Source organism: Arctopsyche grandis, chromosome 3 (genome assembly GCF_051622035.1).
Source record: "Arctopsyche grandis isolate Sample6627 chromosome 3, ASM5162203v2, whole genome shotgun sequence".
NCBI lineage: Eukaryota > Metazoa > Arthropoda > Insecta > Trichoptera > Hydropsychidae > Arctopsyche > Arctopsyche grandis.
In genome coordinates this window covers 29,395,999-29,416,386 of record NC_135357.1, presented here as the reverse complement: position 1 = coordinate 29,416,386, position 20,388 = coordinate 29,395,999, and the positions used below count along the sequence as shown (strand labels likewise).

Sequence of the window (20,388 nt, the reverse complement as noted above, 5' to 3'; positions counted from 1 at the left end):
GTCACAATTATCCAAGTTTGGCCAGAAGCACTACAGAAAAACTTCTAAATAAACTCTTTTCAATCAATGTCAACGCAGGAACCTCTCGGTATTGTATTTTGTATATCCAATTGAATTTTGTGTATCCAAATTGAAAGTGGTGCATTCCAAATCTTGAAATGGATTTTTGTGCGTGATGTCAATGATCTTTAAGCCAACAAGAGAGATAATTAAACTAAAGCACTGTCACATTTCATCGCAATCTAAGTTTAAGAGAAACGATGACCTTATTTTAATTTAATCACATATTTTTTCAGGTGCATATAATGTTTTACAATAACAAAAAAAGTCATTGAATATATTAAAAATTTGAATCACCCGAAACGATAACCTCTCACATTAACAAAAATATATAAATTCGTACAATTATTATCAAACGTTGCTTTCGTCGCAAGGCTGCTAACGAAGAGCATGATCATCATGATCTTCAAAATAAGTTCGTATTTAATTTTTATTAAGTTTACTTAAATTATTGTATAATTTCTAAATATATTCAAAATTGTATTTTCAGCTACGCTTTTTGGGCTATTGACTATAGCCGGGACTTCACTGGTACCGTTCTCAGATAAGTTCAAATATGTGTACGACTACACGGGACAGATCGCTATATCCCCAAGTTCACCAGCTTCACGTTCAAGCTACATAATATGCGCTGAATTGCATATCTCGCCATTCATAGACGGATTGTGGATAGCATTGAAGAAAGTCACGTACGAATTATATTCAGGAGCTGATGATAACAACGAATCTGAAAAAGTGGCGATACCTGAAGATTCAGAAAGCATCAACATTCCATTCATCTACCACAGATACAAAAACGAGAGTCAATATGGAATAACCGTGCACAAAGACGACAAGTCATGGTCTAAAAACATGAAGCAGGGAATCGCCAACCTTATCTTTTTGAATTCGTGGGCATTTAATGCGGACGAACCAACTGAATTCGTAGATAACAAGCAATTCTCTTATTACGTGATTCCTGGAGAGAATAGTATACTTGTGAAAAAGTTTAAGACCCATGAATATTACGATATGGCGTTGGAGCCCAAGTTCAAGCATCACAAAGAACAACAACGAGTTTTGCCAATGGTTAAAAAACAGACGTATAATTTCAACGTTGAAAAAGATAGATTGGTATTGTTGTCTACGACGCTCATGACCACTTTCGACTTCTTTCCTTTCAATGGTAAAAGTGAAAAGTTTTTCACTACAATTCTCCAAGACATTGAAAACGGAAACTTAACGCCAGCTAGCGAACAAAAATTCAACAGAGACAACATGGAGTACATCGAAATCGATTTTGAGCCAAAGATGTTCATGACGGGAAATGGCGTATACGATTTTACCATGGGAAAAGAACCTGTCGACTTAGATGCTCTTACTGAAAGTATCAAAAGCGATCTCGAAGAACTGGTGAAACACTTCCAAGAGAGTCAGATCACCCTCTCCATGTTCTACCTTGAAAATAAACATTCCGTCGACTTATTAATACAACGCTTGAGGAATTTAGACACTGCTCATTTGTCGAAATTATACTCGAGTGTATCAAACTTGAGCGACGACAAGATGGCGAACGTGCTGCTGCAAGCGATGTCACTTACGGGCACTCCCAATCCATATTTTTTCATAATGGACCTCATATCAGAATCGAAACTCAGTGAAGATGTAACCGTCAAGCTTTTAGAAAACATGTCTAAGCATGTGATGGACTACTATCCAAAACTGGTTAAAAGGATGTGGAATTTGATTGAGGATAAATCAACTAGCAAAAACGTTTACAATACAGCTGTACTCTCAATGTCTTCGATACTTTATTGGGCTAAATGCGAGGATAATTTCATCGAAACTTTAATTGAAAGATTAACAAAAGCCAAAGACGACGAAGAGAGAATTTTGTTTATAAACGCATTGCGCAACATTCATTGTACAACAACCGATGTGGCACTGCTGAATATTACGAAAGATAAATCTATGATTCCTCATGTAAGAGCCGTGGCTATGATGAGCTTAAAAACGGATGCACATTATGGCTTTCTATGGATGACGCTGTATAATAGAATAGAGAATTTCGAAGTCAGAGTTATGGCTTTACATCTGTTGACTGATCCTCGATACCCAGATCACTACGACAAAGTATTCTCGTATTTGCTGTCGGAAGAAGACCAGGAATTGAGACATTTGTTTATGAAAAAATGCGAAAGCCTTTCCACGACAACCATTGAAAGCTACCAGGAAACAAGAACTCGAACCATAGAATTTGCATCGAATATAAAATGGCATGTGAAAGGTGTGTTCATGAGTTCAAGCTACCTTTTCGACTACGTGGACTCTACTTACGGATTCGGAGCAGCCGCTTTGATTACGTACTATGGAGATTTATCTATGCATAACTTCACATCGGTTCATGTCCAACTTTTAGAGAAGTCGGTCAATCCGTTTTGGAGTCAAGACGAATACTACTTGCACATACATTGTACATTAGACAAACCCAAAAAATTTGGAACGATTCAGGACATTTCCCGTGGCGATTTCGAAGGATGTGTCTTCGACAGCTTATCGGTTAGAGACCACGATGCAGTTTCGTTAACTTCCTTCAAAGGCTATAAACACATAAAGATAACCGACTTTTTCCAACGCTCTATAAAACCAGAAATTTCTAGCTTCAATATCGATCAATCTCTCAATACCGAAATAGTTATACCGACGGATATGGGATTTCCTTTAATTTTCTTCGATCAAAAATCTCAAATTTCAAAAATTGATGTTGATATTCAAATGTATTCGAATATAACAGTCAATGTGAACTATCGTGGAAACGAAATATATGGCTTCTCGACTTACAATCCAATATCAAACACGTGGCATGGACTCAGACGCGTCCACACTTCTGATGCTTATATCCCCATTGACATTGATGTCGGACGCAATGGTAAATTTCTCAAATTGAAAATCAATCATGGAAACGATGCCTTCGGATTACAATCTTACGTATACAACCATGTGTTCATGCACAGCGCTAATGACGATAAGTCATCTATTAAAGCTTCTTGTCCCAGATGTGATCCATACTTTATCACTACCGAAGGTGCTGAAAATATAGAAAATGTGAGTAGATTTTTTATTATTTATTTATACGGGTTACGCCCATTTTTTTTTAATTTTTTTATACACGACATCTAAATAATAATTCAAACATTGTAAATAATAATATTCAAGGCCAATTACAAATATCGATTAACATTCATAAAAACATCGTTAACATCGTTGATATCACTTATCCTGATACAGTGATAAAAGACAATCTGTCTGAGAACTTGAATGTTCGGACTATGCACGTGCAAATAAAGAACTATATGTATATGCAATTTTTCTAAAAAATATATATAGTTCATTTTTTTCCAAATTGAAATTCCTTCAAAAGAAACTTTGCACTCTTATTGTAATTTCTCTTCACCACTAGTCTACTCTAGGATGGAAAACTAACGAACTAAATTATAAGTTTTACATTTCTTTTATAATTTATGACAGCAATTTTGTGTAATAAATGAGTTTTATTACTAGAATCTTTTAAAATATGCCTGTAGAAATGTTTTCATACCTAACCTATAGTTAGGCAGTTTGGGTCCAAGGATGCAAAGCTATTGTCTTATTACTCATTGTATTTTAATGCGTACCCATCAGTGGCGGCTTGTGATAATTTTTAGTGGCGGGGCTGCACTGAAAAGATGTCTAAAAAATGTCACCATAATTATTCTATCATGTCATAACAGGACAAAATAAGCACAATTTTTGGCGTACGACCACTTACATGTGGATTTAAGTATTATTGAAAAAAAAGCTAGCAAAATTCACCACCCATTAAAGGGGTTCGTCCAAACGCGATGAAGATTTCGAAAAATACGCTGGTACTCCAGTAAGATTGCTAAAAAAAATTCGTTCTTCCTGGTTTCGCGACGCGGATTTAAAAAAACCCCAAAACCTTTCAAAAACTTAACCCCCTAATTCGTAACGAAAAACATTAACCTGTTGACAATGCATCGATACATCAGTTGTTTCATCTGCCATAACAGCTAGATAAGTTGCTTTTTTATTTCAGCACTTATTTGTTCCCTACACACGTTCAAAATACAATCTAAAAGTTCATTTTGAATAGTTTTTGATGTCCCTTTAAAAACCGAAGAAGTTTGAAAATGTTTTTTAAATAATCGTCGAAATTTTGTGAATATTTGCCCCCGAAAAACTCCTGGATTTTTTGAATTATCTGTTTCATCGTGTCCCCTCATTGCCATTTCAAATTTACCGCAAAATTTAACGCAATCAATAATTTTAAATAAAACAGCTTATCTATTTCCCGCCGACAAGCTTCCCAAAATCGTGAGATTACACACATTTTTTAAGTGTTCGACACTTCCCTCGTGTTTTTAAATTTATCGTTTAAATGTTTTAAGTCAATAACTCCTGTTTTCGTCCAAGATGCTTCGCCTGGCGACTCGCCTCCAAACAAAAGACACGGATAACAAAATAACACGTTTTTTTCTGTACATCTCGTTAACCAATTGTATTTTTTATAAATGTCTGGATTAAATTTTCGCGAGTAACTAAAACATCTACTAGTTGCAGGTTGTGAAATAATTAAATTGGGCGTGAGGCAGCCTAATGCTTTTATAGCGACTTTTTCGGTAAGTTCTAGTCGCGAAAAGTGCAAGTTTTGTAAATATTTTACTGAATTCTTTTGTTCTTCCATTTTTAAAAGAAAAAAAATCTTAATATATTTAAATAAAATTACGAGAAAAAGTTAAACAGATTTGAAAAAAGTTTGCTGTTATCAAAATGAAAACGACTCACCGAAGATTTGATGAGGGCTCGTACACAACCAATTAAGAGTAACGAAAACGAATAAAGCTGTGATCGTGCGATTCAACTAATCAAATGTAAGATCAAGCTCGCGAAATCTTAAGCAAACTGACAGATGAATGTCGTTTAACAGGCGAAGGCTGCCGACTGTCCAGCCCAAAACGGCAGAGTGAGTGAAAGAGAAAGAGCTATCTGCAGTTGCAAATAGCTCTTTCTCTTTCTCGTTCCGAAACTCCGGGCTGCGCAGCGTTCAGCGCGGTGCTGTAACACTTTACAGCCAGTACAGCAACATTTTAATTCATCTGTCACCATACAAGTTAGTGGGGTCTTCGAAACGGTCAACATTACTTACAATATCACCCTTTTGGATATGGGTGATATTGTAAGTAGTATTTACTCTGTCGAAGGCCCCAATAGTTCGTCCATCCAACTAATAAAAAAAATATCATTAATAAATAAAATATTAAATGTTTTATTAAACATATATCTTAGAATTTTATAGGAGGGGCTGCAGCCCGGCAGCCCATTAGGACGAGCCGCCACTGGTACCCATCCTCATAATGTGTCTATTGGTTAGTTTTTAAACTGTTAGTGAAAATCACATTTTCTATTTGTTACATACTTGTAGGACACATCGAAAAAAGAAGCTGGATCATCCCAGAAGGCGGTCAAAGACGAAAAGATTAGATTTAACAGATACACGGTGTTTTTGATCACATTTTTTTTACACTTTTCAAAAAAATCTTGCCTTTGAAGTTCACGACGGACTCATCGACCACTATGTCTCTGCATGGTATAATTAATTGTCTGCATTTAGCATCTAAATGATTCACAAAGAAGCCATTGTGTTCTACATTATTATTATTATCCGAAATATTTGTAGAAAACGGTCTCTTTTCGTAACGATCTTTTTTCAAAACACTCATATTTAAGATTAGGATGTGGTTTCACTTCCATATTTAAGACAAACTCGTCGACGCCCGATTGAAAAATTAAAAAAATTTGGTTGAAAATATGATTACTTAAAATCGATCAATTATCACTGTCTGTATCTCTGTTATCATCTTCACTATCGCTTTCAATATCAACATAGCGCCTTTTTTACTTGGTTGGGGTTGAATGCCACTTCCACTGTCTGAATCGCTACAATTTAACACTGAATTCTTTGCAAAATTTTCTACATTATCAAATACAAAATAGTCATCATCACTATCATAATCATTTTGGAAGTCTTCTAGGTATTGGAAGTCTTCTAGTAGGTAATTAATAGAAAATGTGATTTTAACTAACAGTTTAAAAACTGAAATTTCAATGTTGCCAACACTTTTATTAATTATTTCACCATATGCACTAACTAGTATTACCGAGTACGTCATTATCACTACATATGTACATATATTCCGTAGAACTTTTATTAAATTGATTCACGGTGCAAAATATATTTCGCGTTTTTATCAATATGTAAAATTATGGTCACCCTACCGAAAATAGCTGTCCGACTGTTCAAATTAAACGGCGCACTCAAATGTAAGAAGCAGGTAAAGAATGCAAATTTTCTTAAAAACAATATGGACGCTAACCCTTTACTGCAGGTCTGGGCAAACTTCGGCCCGCGGACCGCATGTGGCCCGCCGAGTATTTTGGTGCAGTCCGCGAGCAAAACTCAAAAAAGTTTACTTTTTTCTGATCTAAAAATTCTAAAAATAGAATTCGAATTTGAGCCAAACTAGAATACAAATAAGCAATTCTCATCAATATTAGAATCGATCACATGATACTCGATAGCTCTCGACGAAAGTAATGATCGAAAAGATACCGCACAGTTATTAATTTTCATACGCGGATGTAACTCAATTTGAAATCATTGAAGGGCTTTTGTCATTGGAATCACTTAAAGATCAAACAACAGCAGCTGATATTTTTGAAAAAGTTGTTAATTTCTTAAAAAAAAACAACTGATGGTACACCAAGTTTGAACGGTAAAAATATTGGATCATTAAAGAAATTGTGCAAAAATGTATTGTGCAAAAGTATATGCAAGTATTGTGCAAAAATGTTGAATATGTGACATCTTGTATTATTAAACTTGTAAATTTAATACGATCGAGTGGCTTGAAACACAGACAATTCATTGCTTTTCTTCAAGTTATTAAATCTGACTTCACAGATATTATTTATCATAATCATATTCGATGGCTTAGCCTAGGAAAAATACTTCGGCGAGTATGAGATACAAAAGAAGAAATCGTTCTATTTTTAGAAATGAAAAATATTATCGACTTTCACAAATTAACTGATAATGACTGGGTGTATGATTTTGGTTTTACTTTGGACATCGTGACACATTTAAATACTTTCATCACAGTCTTCCAAGGGGAAAATTTATATGTCCATGATATGGTGAAAAGTTTGAATGCATTTAAATTAAAACTACGACTGTTTTTTTCACCATTTATTGATTAAACGGGTAGACCACTTTTCAACCATGAAATTGCTGAAGATACCAGAAAATAAATTTGAAGACTATGGTGAAATTATTAACGATTATATCACCACTTATAATATAATCTCCACTTCCAATTATCAACGAAGTGGTGATTATATATTTACAGTGGGATGCGGATATATTTACAGTGGGATGGGATGGGACGGAATTACATACACCGTTATGAAGAAATTTGCAAATTTTACAACGCCCTTAAAAAATACGGAAAAATTCGACAAACTTTGTTGACAAGAGATTTTGCTCAAAAAATGTTGGTGGTTTTTTGATCAACCTAAATATGTAAACGAACATTTTCAATCATTAATATCAATAAAAATTCTTTACAATCAAGCATCACAGATGAAAATTTAACTACAAAATTTTTTCCTGAAATTAAAAAAAACTGTTAAAAATGTAAAACAGTTTCATTCGTCAAATTAAATTGTTGTTTTGTATGAAATTTAAAAAAAAATATGTTTTAATTCCTTTCACGGTAATGAATAATGTATATCTAAAAATAGTATTTTACTTGCGGCCCGCCGCTCATTTTTAATTTCTAATGTGGCCCTTCATCCAAAAAGTTTGCCCAGGCCTGCTTTACTGTAATTAACCTATTTATACATTTTCAAGCATCTCGTATCCTTTAAGTGCACTATTGTAAAATAAAATATGTGCGTGGTAGACATCATCATTTAATGGTTGTACCTGCTGCTCGCACAGTTCTTTTTCGAATGGCTCCTATTCCAAGAGCTATTCGACTTCTCAATGAAATCGTTGCTGCTGTCCCTGAATGTGATATTTTCCACCTTGGGGAGCGTAGATTGTCGGATATTATCTTAACATATTTATCTGGTAACCTGCGCTCATCATTACTTTCTTAATTTGAATGTGATGAATGAGTGGAATCTTAATCTACTCTCTTCCATTTGGGCCTCGCTGTGATTTTATTTTTTATTCATATTTTGTTTTATTTTATTTTATTTTTTCTTTCTCTTTTGTACATTTTTATATACTATTTTAATTTTGATCAGTGTAAACAAAGAATGGGATTTATGGATTTTATTTTTAATTTTTACACTTTTGTTATTTTTTTTTTTCTCTCTGAATGATGTATTATTTTCCTTTTGTTACTTTTTTTTATTATTTTATTTTACCATGTTTTCTGCTTTTGCTTTTTTCCTTTATTTACAGTTTACTTGTTTTTATATCATGTTTTTATATCTTTTTCAAATGTAGGCCATTGTGGCGCATTAGGTTCTTCCTGTAATGCCACAATGGTCCAAAACTATTAAATAAATAAATAAATAAATAATATGTTATTATGGCACATATGTGTGTATGTAATAAAATAAAAATAAATAAAATATGTACATTAATAAAATAAAACCTTCAAAAATTTGCCAATGAATATTAAAAACAAAGCTTCAAAGTAGCCGCTTAACAAAGCCACTATACTGGCTTTCCGAGCTGACAGCCAAATATCCGAAAGCCACTATAGTGGCTTTCAGAGTTCAAGACGTTAACTATGTACCTGGAAACATTAAAGCCATACTTATGGATAATATTAAGTATTATTTAATAAATTAATTTAATTAATAATAAATATTGAAATTTATTATTTATTCAAATATTTAATATAATTGGTTAAACAAATAATTGATAAATTAATATAATAATTTATTAATACAAACAATTTATTACACGCATTTTCAACGTGATAGCTGTGTAAAAACATACTGACAAAAGCAACACATTTGCACTTGAAATATACGGGTGTTTTTGCTTTCTCCAAAATTGCCATTTTATCACTTATGGTTCAATCAGTCGATATATCCAAGGTTTGGTCAACAGCATTTTTTGGTCAAGCCAAGGATAAAACCCATGTTCACACAATTGGGAGCATTACTCGCTAACCATTGCTCTATGCTGCTGGTTAGACCTAATTTCCCATACAATTTTGATACAATGTTTTATAATAATTTCAGCATATTCTATGGGAAAGCGACGGTGAAGATACCGGTTTGGATTACAAATTGGCGATATTTGATTGTGAACAGACAATCACAGCGTCTCACTCGATGCAATTGATTCCAAGGATCCAGACCATGATTGATGACTATAACAAAAACTCCGAGTCCTTCCCGGCCGTGAAGTCGATTTTAGCATTACATCATCTCTGGAAATCGATGGTTCTATCACCTTCGACTGGAATGTGCGGATTTGGTTTTATGATGAACAAGAGTAGAAATAATCCGGTCACTCACATAGATTTGACCGTCGGAATCGAGGAAAACACAAAATTCAGTCATAATAATGTGTCTAAATTAAAGGAGATGGATATGAAGTTCGCATATTATTTGAAGAATGATGAGACTTTGGTTAAATCTTGGGATTTCAACTTTTTAAGTACCGTAGACAACAATACGGAATATATAGTTAAAGTCAACGCCAAATCATCGAAACCCGGTAAGCCTGATTACAGATTTTGCTTGGACGTCGTAGATAAGTGGGGTCACAATCAAATGACGTCAGACTGGACCGTTTTAATGGGTAATGATAATGCCGGAAAATGCCCTAAAGATGACTCCAAAGTGAAGGTTTCGATGACGGCCGGAATGAACGAAGAATCGGAAAACCCTGGATCAAAATTCGACATTTGCGATAATAACCAAGAGTTATTAATTAGTGATTGCATTAGAGATATAACTTCATATCTTTCGTACGATATCAACATAGAATATGAAAAATTGGACAAAGAGACCATGCACTGGTTGATTCAAGTTTCAGACTTTATCAAGTTAACTTATGCATACGAGTTCGTCCGTGCGGTACAAAAAGAAGATTCCGGAAAACCAGGACACGTGGAAATCGCAGTTAATCTTCCATCTGACTCTTACAATCTCAACGTTTCTGTGGAAACTCCGATAGAAACCTACCGCTACGACAATATGGGTTACAGCTTGGTCAGGTGTTTTAAACATTTTCCTTACAGCGCTTTTATCAAATACAACAACGATATTTTAATGTATTGCGAAGCAGGCAAAGATTACGTGAAAGATGTAGAGGGAGGCCATAAACACAAATTGAATTACGGAGATGACGGTTGGTCAGAATTGGCCAAATCTTGTCCCAACGAGAACGAGCAATGTTCATGGAAAATCAATATGAAAAACAGCCCCGACAAGGATTCGAACAATTTGGTACGTTTGAAATGCATTATCGTTTAATTATTTAAATCAATGGATTGATTTTATCCTTTTTATTTAGATGCTGTACGTGCAAGTTAACGACGAGGTTCTCGAATTGAGCTACGCTGAAAATGACCTGGAAATTCTTATGAATGGTGAAAAAATGCCCCTCGTATCCGAAGACAGATATCATTATGGGGAATGGATCGACTACATGGTATTACGGGACGGTGACAAGTCTCGCATCTTGATCAATTTGAGGAATATAGATGTGAACATATATTTCAATTACGACACGGTTAAGATGATTTGGCCATATCAATTGCTTGATGCGGCCTACAATATGGGACAATGCGAGATCGAATATGCAAACAAAAACATCATACTTTAAATCTGGCTGAATAATTAAACAGATTAACTTAAAATGAGTTTTTATTTATTTAGAATTTATTTCCTGCAATTCATATTTGTCATATTTATGTACAAACTTACACAATCAAACATATGTACATACACTTTCACACATAATTTAACAGAAACCGACAATCGGAAGTAGACCTTTTGTCTTGTGTAAATTTCCCTACATTTGCGCTCAATTTGTATCGAAAATGCCAACATAGCCGGTATGTGTGAACGTGTATGTACATATGTTTAATTGTTGAATTTTGTTTTTTATCCTTATTTTCCTCAAATACATAGATAAAGTCGTGGGTTAGTCACATCCAAACTTTTTAATTACCTTCGATAATACTGAGCAACAAAGAAAAATTACCGGAGAGGAAAGTAAACAAACTATACTTACTAAGTTTGATCCACCTAATTTGAATTGATTAAGTGACAAATTAGCGAAACGTGTGCAGATATAAAATTTACTTTTGTCAAAAGGATCATAATATCTTCCAGTGACTTGAAACCGTAATTTGCTCATAAAGCTACATGTAAATATACATACATACATACATACATTCAATGCAAAAGCCAAATAACATATCTAACATGATCTAACAAATTACATATCTAAAGTGAATATCTAACATGATCAGTAAGTAAACTGATATAAACATTTTCCTCTCCGGTCATACTGCGAGCACAATCAGTAGTTACTAACACGATTCTGGAAATATTTACTCACGGTGTGAAGAGGCGATTAGCAGAGAGCAGTTTAGGTTCAGACAAGGCTTGGGTACCCGAGAGGCCCTTTTCTGTATGAAAACACTACTCCAAAGATGCAGAGAAGTCCGTAAACCTGTGTACATCTGCTTTATAGACTTTGAAAATGCCTTTGACCGTGTCCAACACGCTCGCCTGATGGAAACATTAAAAAATATTGGCCTGGATGACAGAAATGTCAGATTGCTACGAAATATTTATTGGAATCAGACTGCAGTAGTACGTGTCGATGATCAATTCACTGATGAGATTCCTATAGAACGGGGCGTCAGGCAAGGATGCATCCTATCACCTACTCTTTTTAACACCTACACCGAATCCATCTTCCACGATGCTCTCCAAGAGGCGGAGGGCATCAAGGTGGGCGGCGAGACGATCACCAATATAAGATATGCTGATCACACGGCACTAGTCGCTGAAAATTTAGCAGACCTGCAAAGATCTCTAGACCGTGTACATCAAGAAAGCAATCGAAGAGGTCTGCGCATAAATCTAAAGAAGACAAAATTTATGATAGAAGATAGAATGCAAACAGACACCGGGAATCTAACTTTGGATGGATAGGTGATAGAAAGAGTAAAAAGATTCAAATACCTGGGTGCCTGGCTGAATGAAGAGATGGACCCAGATGAAGATCTAAGAATCCACATCGAGATGGCTAGAACAGCATTTGTAAAAATGAAGGCGGCGCTTACAAACAAGCATCTCAGTCTTCATACGCGGTTGAGATTCGCGAAGAGCTACGTCTGGACAGTATTACTACACGGATGTGAGACGTGGACTCTGAAAACCAAGATGATCACCCGCATTGAGGCTTTTGAGATGTGGGTCTATAGGCGTATGCCGAAGATTCCGTGGACCAAAAAGATATCAAACGAAGCTGTCCTCGGCATGATGGGGAGAGGCAGGGAACTTGTTTCTGTCATCAAGCGGAGAAAGATGGAGTACCTCGGACAGTTGATACGGTGTCCAAAATACGAATTTCTCCGTTTGATAACCATGAGGAAAATATAAGGAGAAATGGATTGGCAGGAAAAAGTTATCTTGGCTTCGAAACATGCGCATGTGGACCGATATGAGCGCCGAAGAACTGTTCCGAGCCGCTGAAGACCGGTGCGGATATATTCAAATAATCGACGAGGTGGTCGCCAACGTCCGGATGCGGACAAGGCATTAACAAGAAGAAGAATATGTAGTACATATTATGTTTTAATTATGTAGTTTGTTTGAGGGAGCATTATGCATGTTTTACTCTTAATACTACTTAAGAATTCTAAAAAATTGACCAATTTTTTTTTTTTATCTTTGGAATCTCATACTTGATCAATTGAATAAGGTTAATATTGCACATTATATGAAGACATAACAGGTTATTTGTAGATCATCGTTATTAATTAAGGGCTCGTTAATGATCTTAAGAATTCTCGAGAAAATAATTTCGAGATGAAATTTTTGTAATAATTACTGAACATTGCATTAAATTGAATATAAACCCGAATCAAAATAAGAGAAAATCTAAACATAAAAAGATGTCACATAAATTGGCCGAAGACGAATCACTAACTTTAATTTTAGTAAAGAATTCATGTTAAAATATCGTTGATAATATTATAATGCAATTACAAGAAAGATTTCAATGTATTCAACAAGGGTTCGGTGATTACTTGTCCAGTGTGAATCGCTAACAGGATAACCGCTCGCATTTAAATCGCTCACGCGGATCTCCCGTCGCACAAAAATTGGTGGCACAGGAAAGTTGGTACGATCGAGTCTTTCTGCCATTGTAGAATCGAAAATTACATGTCTAGTCTATAATCAAAAAAATCAACTTTCCAGTGCGACCAATTTTCATGTGACGAGAGATCCGCGTGAGCGATATTCATGCGAGCGTTTATCCTGTTAGCGATTCACATTTGACAAGTAACTCACATTTGACAAGTAACCTTAACAAGTGGCAAAATAATTTTTTAACTGGTAAAGGCTTACTGACTTTATCTGAACAAAATTTAGAAAAATGAGGGATAACACTTTCTCAAAAATACTTGGAAATAGATTGGGATCATCAATTACAAACTTTTTGCGAAGATATAGATCCCAGGAAAATGTAACACATTGATATATTTTTTTAAATATACTGGGTAGATGGGATTTCCAAGAATCCTATTCCAATATCCTATCCAATATCCAATATCGAATTAGCAATACGTATACATATTTATCACAATGCCCTCCGACGCGACAGTGGCTTCGACAGAAAGGAGTTTTTGTAAACTAAAAATACTTAAAAAATATTTGAGGTCGACCAACGGTCAAGAACGATTACCATATCTAAGTATATTATCAATAGAAATTGAATTAGCAAGTAATATAAATTTTGATACTAGAATAACAGACTTTGGTAACGTCAAATTCGTTTTAGTTTGTCTTTCTGTGATAATCAATAATTAAGTTGTTAATATTGTAATAGTTTACCGGTCTAGACAGATTTATGGTTTTAGATAAATAAAAATTCATTTGAAACAAGCATTAATAAAAAATAAAATAAATGATAAATAAACGACAAAACATATAAATCACGAAATTTTAATTGTGTTTTAAGTGCACTGATACCTCTTATGATATGATATTTATTGCGAAATTATCAATGTGAGACATTTAAAATATAGTTTTTTTGTTATTTTATTTTAAAATGTTTAATTTATATTTCAATAAATACATATTATTTAAATGAAATAATTTTTTTTATCAAATGGAAAAATAACAAAAGGGCGACAAATTTGATGTTTGCCAAAAACAACATACTTTGAATTCCCTCTCGTGTAACAACATTATTGTACGTACATACATAATACTATGTTTATACGTCTGTTGTTACACAAACAATTTTCTGTAAGTTAATATTCATTTCTTCAAATGTATTATTAAATTCTTTAAAAAGGTCAAGACCGGTACACTATTAGTATTTTTTTTAATTTTCAAGCGTCAACAGGTGGGTCATTCAAAAAGCTTTCTTGGATCAGTGTTTGACCCCCGGGTCATAGATTCGCTATTACTGTTGTAGGTTATCGAAACCAAGGGTCTCATATCTGGTGGCATCAACCCTAACGACTTCACTGAACTCCAAAGAACTTCGCTATTAGTATTCCCCTATTCAGAACAATAGTTCTGAGTAGACGATATATGTATGTATGCATTAAAAATAAGTATTACCGACAAGTGCTTTAATCGAAACATTGACTGTTTCTATAACAAATGCATACAATATTTTACATTTACAATAAAAATCACCCGAAACGATAACCTCTCACATCAACAAAAATGTATAAATTCGCACAATTATTATCAAACGTTGGATTCATCGCACGGCTGCTAACGAAGAGCATGATCATCATGATCGTCAAAATAAGTCCGTATTCATTTTTTATTAAGTTTACTTAAATTATTGTATAATTTCTAAATATATTGTATTTTCAGCTACGCTTTTTGCGTTATTGACTATAGCCGGGACTTCTCCGGTACCGTTCTCAGATAATTTCGAATGTGTGTACGCCTACACGGGCAAGATGACTTTATCCCCAAATTCACTACCTTTCCGTTCAATCTACATAATACGCGCTGAATTGCATATCTCGCCATTCATAGACGGATTGTGGATAACATTGAAGAACGTCACGTACGAATTATATTCAGGAGCTGATGATAACAACGAATCTGAAAAAGTGGCGATACCTGAAGATTCCGGAAGCATCAACATTCCATTCATCTACCACAGATACAAAAACGAGAGTCAATATGGAATAACCGTGCACAAAGAGGACAAGTCATGGTCTAAGAACATGAAGCAGGGCATCGCTAACTTTATCTTTTTGAATTCGTGGGCATTCAATGCGACCGAACCAGCTGAATTCGTAGATGGCAACCAATTCTCTTATTACGTAATGCCTGAAGAGAATGGTATACTCGTGGAAAAGTTTAAGACCCATGAATATTACGGTACGGCGTTGGAGCCGAAGTTTAAGCTTCACAAAGAACAAGGACATGTTTTGCCAATGCTCAAAAGACAGACATATGATTTCAACGTTGATGAAGATAGTACATTATTGATGAATTCGAGGCTCACCACGACTTTAGATTTCTTTCCTTTGAATGGTAATAGTGAGAAATATTACACTACAGTTGACCAACACATCGTAATTAGAGACGTAATACCACCTAGTGAACACAAATTCAACAGACATAACATGGAGTACATCGAAATCGATTTTGAGCCGAAGATGTTCAGGACGGGAAATGGCGTATACGATTTTAGCATGGAAAAAAATCCCGTCGACTTAGATGCTCTTACTGGAAGCATCAAAAGCGATCTCGAACAACTGGTGAAACACTCTCAAGAGAGTCAGATCACCCTCTCGAAGTTCTACCTTGAAAATAAACATTCCGTCGACTTATTAATACAACGCTTGAGGAATTTAGACACTGCTCATTTGTCGAAATTATACTCAAGTATATCAAACTTGAGCGACGACAAGATGGTGAACGTGCTGCTGCAAGCGATGTCACTTACGGGCACTCCCAATACATATATTTTCATAATGGACCTCATATCAGAATCAAAACTCAGTGAAGATGTAACCGTTAAGCTTTTAGAAAACATGCCTAAGCACGTGACGCAGTACTACCCAAAACTGGTTAAAAGGATGTGGAATTTGATTGAGGATAAATCAACTAGCAAAAACGTTCATAATACAGCTGTACTCTCAATGTCTTTGATACTATATTGGGCTAAATGCGAGGATAAAATCACCGAAACTTTAATTGAAAGATTAACAAAAGCCAAAGATGACGAAGAGAGAATTTTGTTTATAAACGCATTGCGCAACATTCATTGTGCAACATCCGATATGGCACTGCTGAATATTACGAAAGATAAATCAACGATTCCTTATGTAAGGGCCGTGGCTATGATGAGCTTAAAAACGGATGCACATTATGGCTTCCTTTGGATGACGCTGTTCAATAAAACAGAGAATTTCGAAGTCAGAGTCATGGCTTTACATCTGTTGACTGATCCTCGATACCCATCTCATTACGACAAAATATACTCGTATTTGCTGTCGGAAAGAGACCAGGAATTGAGACATTTCTTTATGAAAAAATGCGAAAGCCTTTCCACGACAACCATTGAAAGCTATCAGGAAACGAAAGCTCGCACCAAAACATATTTACCGAATATAAAATGGCATAAGAAAGGTGTGTTCATGAGTTCAAGCTACCTCTTCGACTACGTAGATTCGGATTACGGATTTGGAGCAGCCGCTTTGATTACGTACTACGGAGATTTATCTACGCATAACTTCACATCGGTTCACGTCCAACTTCTAGAAAAGTCGATCAATCCGATTTGGAGTCAAGACGAATACTACTTGCATATACGTTGGACATCCGACAAACCCAAAAAATTTGGAACGATTCGCGACATTTTCCGTGGTGATTTCGAAGGATGTGTCTTCGACAGCTTATCGATTAGAGACCACGATGTCACTTCGTACACTTCCTTCAAAGGCCATAAAGACATAAAGATAACCGACTTTTTCCAAAGGTCTATAAAATCAGAAGTCTCTAGCTTCAATATCGATCAATCTCTCAATACCGAAATAGTTATACCGACGGATATGGGATTTCCTTTAATTTTCTTCGATCAAAAATCTCAAATTTCAAAAATTGATGTTGATATTCAAATTGATTCAAATATAACTGTCAATGTGAACCATCGTGGAAACGAAATATATGGCTTCTCGACTTACAATCCAATATCAAACACGTGGCATGGACTCAGACGCGTCCACACTTCTGATGCTTATATCCCCATTGACATTGATGTCGGACGTAATGGTAAATTACTCAAATTGAAAATCAATCATGGAAACGATGCCTTCGGATTACAATCTTACGTATACAACCATGTGTTCATGCACAGCGATAATGACGATAAGTCATATATCGAAGCTACTTGTCCCAAATGTGAGCCATACACTGTCACTACCGAAGGAGATGAGTCTATAGAAAATGTGAGTAGGTTTTTTTTATTATTTATTTATACATTAGCGCTTACTTACACCCATTTTTTAATTTTATTATACACGACATCTATGGTCAAACATCGTAAGTAATATTCAAGGAAAATTACAAATATCATATTCAAATAAGATTTCAGAAATTAAATTGAGTAATATTTAAAGACAAAACAATTTATTAAGATTAAATATAAAATTTATTTATTTATTAAGTATTCAGTATTATTTAAAAATTAATTTATTAAATATTTAAATTATTATTTATTCAAATATTTAAAAAAAAACTATTAAAAAAATAATTTTCAAACAATTTTTTTAAAAAATATATTAAACGCATTTTCGACGTGGTCGAAAATGCAATACATTTGCAGTTGTGGTTGTTTTGTACTGTATATAATCAAATACATACATACCTAAATGCAAATGGACTAACTAGCACCGAATTTTAATTACATACTCACAATTTTGATACTCTGTCTTATAATGATTCTCAGCATATTCTATGGGAAAGCGACGATGAAGATACCGGTTTAGATTACAAACTGGCGATATTTGATTGTGAACAGAGAATAACAGCGTCTCACTCGATGCAATTGATGCCAACGATCCAGACCATGCTTGATGACTATAACAAAAACTACGACTCGTTCCCGGCCGTGAAGTCAATTTTAGCATTACATCATCTCTGGACATCAACGATTTTATCACCTTCGGCTGGAATGTGCGGATTTGGTTTGATGGTGAATAAGAGTAGAAATAATCCGGTCACTCACATAGATTTGACCGTCGGAATCGAGGGAAACACAAAATTCAGTCATAATAATGTGTCTAAATTAAAGGAGGCGGATATGAAGTTTGCGTATTATTTGAAGAATGATGACACTTTGGTTAAATCTTGGGATATCAACTATTTGAGTACCATAGACAACAATACGGAATATATAGTTAAAGTCAACGCCAAATCATCGAAACCGGGTAAGCCTGATTACAGAATTTGCTTGGACATCGTAGATAGGTGGGGTCATAATAACATGACGTCAGACCGGACCATTTTAATGGGTAATGATCATGACGGAAAATGCCCTAAAGACGACTCTAAAATTAAAGTTTCGATGACGGCTGGAATGAACGAAGAATTGAAGAATATGTCGGATATACTAGGATCAAAATTGAACATTTGCGATAATGACCAAAAGTTATTAATTAGTGATTGCATTAGAGATTTAACTTCATATCTTTCGTACGATATCAACATAGAATATGAAAAATTGGACAAAGAGACCATGCACTGGTTGATTCAAATTTCAGACTTTATCAAGTTAACTTATCCATATGAGTTCGTTCGTGCGGTACACAAAAAAGATTCCGCAAAACCAGGACACGTGGAAATTGCAGTCAACCTTCCATATGACTACTACAATCTCAACGTTTCTGTGGAAACTCCAATAGAAACCTACCGCTACGACAATATAGAATACGGCTTCCTTAGATGGTTACAACAAATGCCTTACAGCGCTTTTATCAAGTACAACAACGATATTTTAATGTATTGCGAAGCAGGCAAAGGTTACGTGAAAGATGTAGAGGGAGGCCATAAATACAAATTGATTTACGGAGATGACGGTTGGTCAGAATTGGCCAAGTCTTGTCCTAACGAGAATGGCCCATGTTCGTGGAAAATCAATATGAAAAGCAGCACCGACAAGTATTCGTACAATGTGGTACGTTTGAAATGCATTATCATTTAATTATTTAAGTCAATGAATTGAATTTATCCTTTTTTATAGACGCTCCATGTGCAAGTTAACGACGAGGTCCTCGAATTGAGCTACGCTGAAAACGACCTGGAAATTCTCATGAACGGTGAAAAAATGCCCCTTGTATCCGAAGACAGATATCATTATGGGGAATGGATCGACTATATGGTATTACGGGACGGTGACAAGTCTCGCATCTTGATCAATTTGAGGAATATAGATGTGAACATATATTTCAATTACGACACGGTTAAAATGATTTGGCCATATCAATTGCTTGATGCGCCTTACAATATGGGACAATGCAAGATCGATTATGCAAACAAAAACACCATACTTTAAATCTGGCTAAATAATGAAATAAATAAACAGATGAACTTAAAATGAGTTTTTATTTATTTATAATTTTTTCCTGCAATTTGAATAATATTCCGTGATTGCGAAATTGCGAGAAGGATATATATTTCAATTGAAGAAGTTGAGTATTCAACGATTGGGGTTTCAATCAGAATTATGATCCCGGCTTAAACTAATGTAATTAAATATATTACTAAGAGGTTTGGGCCGCATGTGATGATATAAAAACGTATATGTATATATATATATATATATATATATATATATATATATATATATATATATATATATATATATATATATATATATAATAGACCGGTGTGACGTTTTGGGGCAACCTGTCAGGTCACACTGGTCATTTTATTGTTGTTATTATTTTAAAATAATAAATTAAATAAATATATATATATATATATATATATATATATATATATATATATATATATATATATATATATATATAT

At 34.6% G+C, this 20,388-nt stretch overlaps 2 protein-coding genes across 2 annotated transcripts; both read left to right on the top strand.

Moving 5' to 3' along the window:
• Positions 1–296: 296 nt before the first annotated feature.
• LOC143909551 (uncharacterized) lies at positions 297–10,988 on the top strand. The gene is made up of 4 exons (XM_077427594.1): positions 297–475; positions 551–3,144; positions 9,364–10,578; positions 10,646–10,988. Exons 1-4 carry the CDS (start codon positions 451–453, stop codon positions 10,955–10,957), a joined length of 4,146 nt encoding a protein of 1,381 aa, XP_077283720.1. The 5' UTR covers positions 297–450; the 3' UTR covers positions 10,958–10,988.
• A 3,809-nt stretch (positions 10,989–14,797) lies between these two features.
• Positions 14,798–19,948, top strand: LOC143909857 (uncharacterized). Its single transcript, XM_077428094.1, has 4 exons — positions 14,798–15,142; positions 15,211–17,804; positions 18,305–19,531; positions 19,598–19,948. Exons 1-4 carry the CDS (start codon positions 15,055–15,057, stop codon positions 19,907–19,909), a joined length of 4,221 nt encoding a protein of 1,406 aa, XP_077284220.1. The 5' UTR covers positions 14,798–15,054; the 3' UTR covers positions 19,910–19,948.
• Positions 19,949–20,388: the final 440 nt, after the last annotated feature.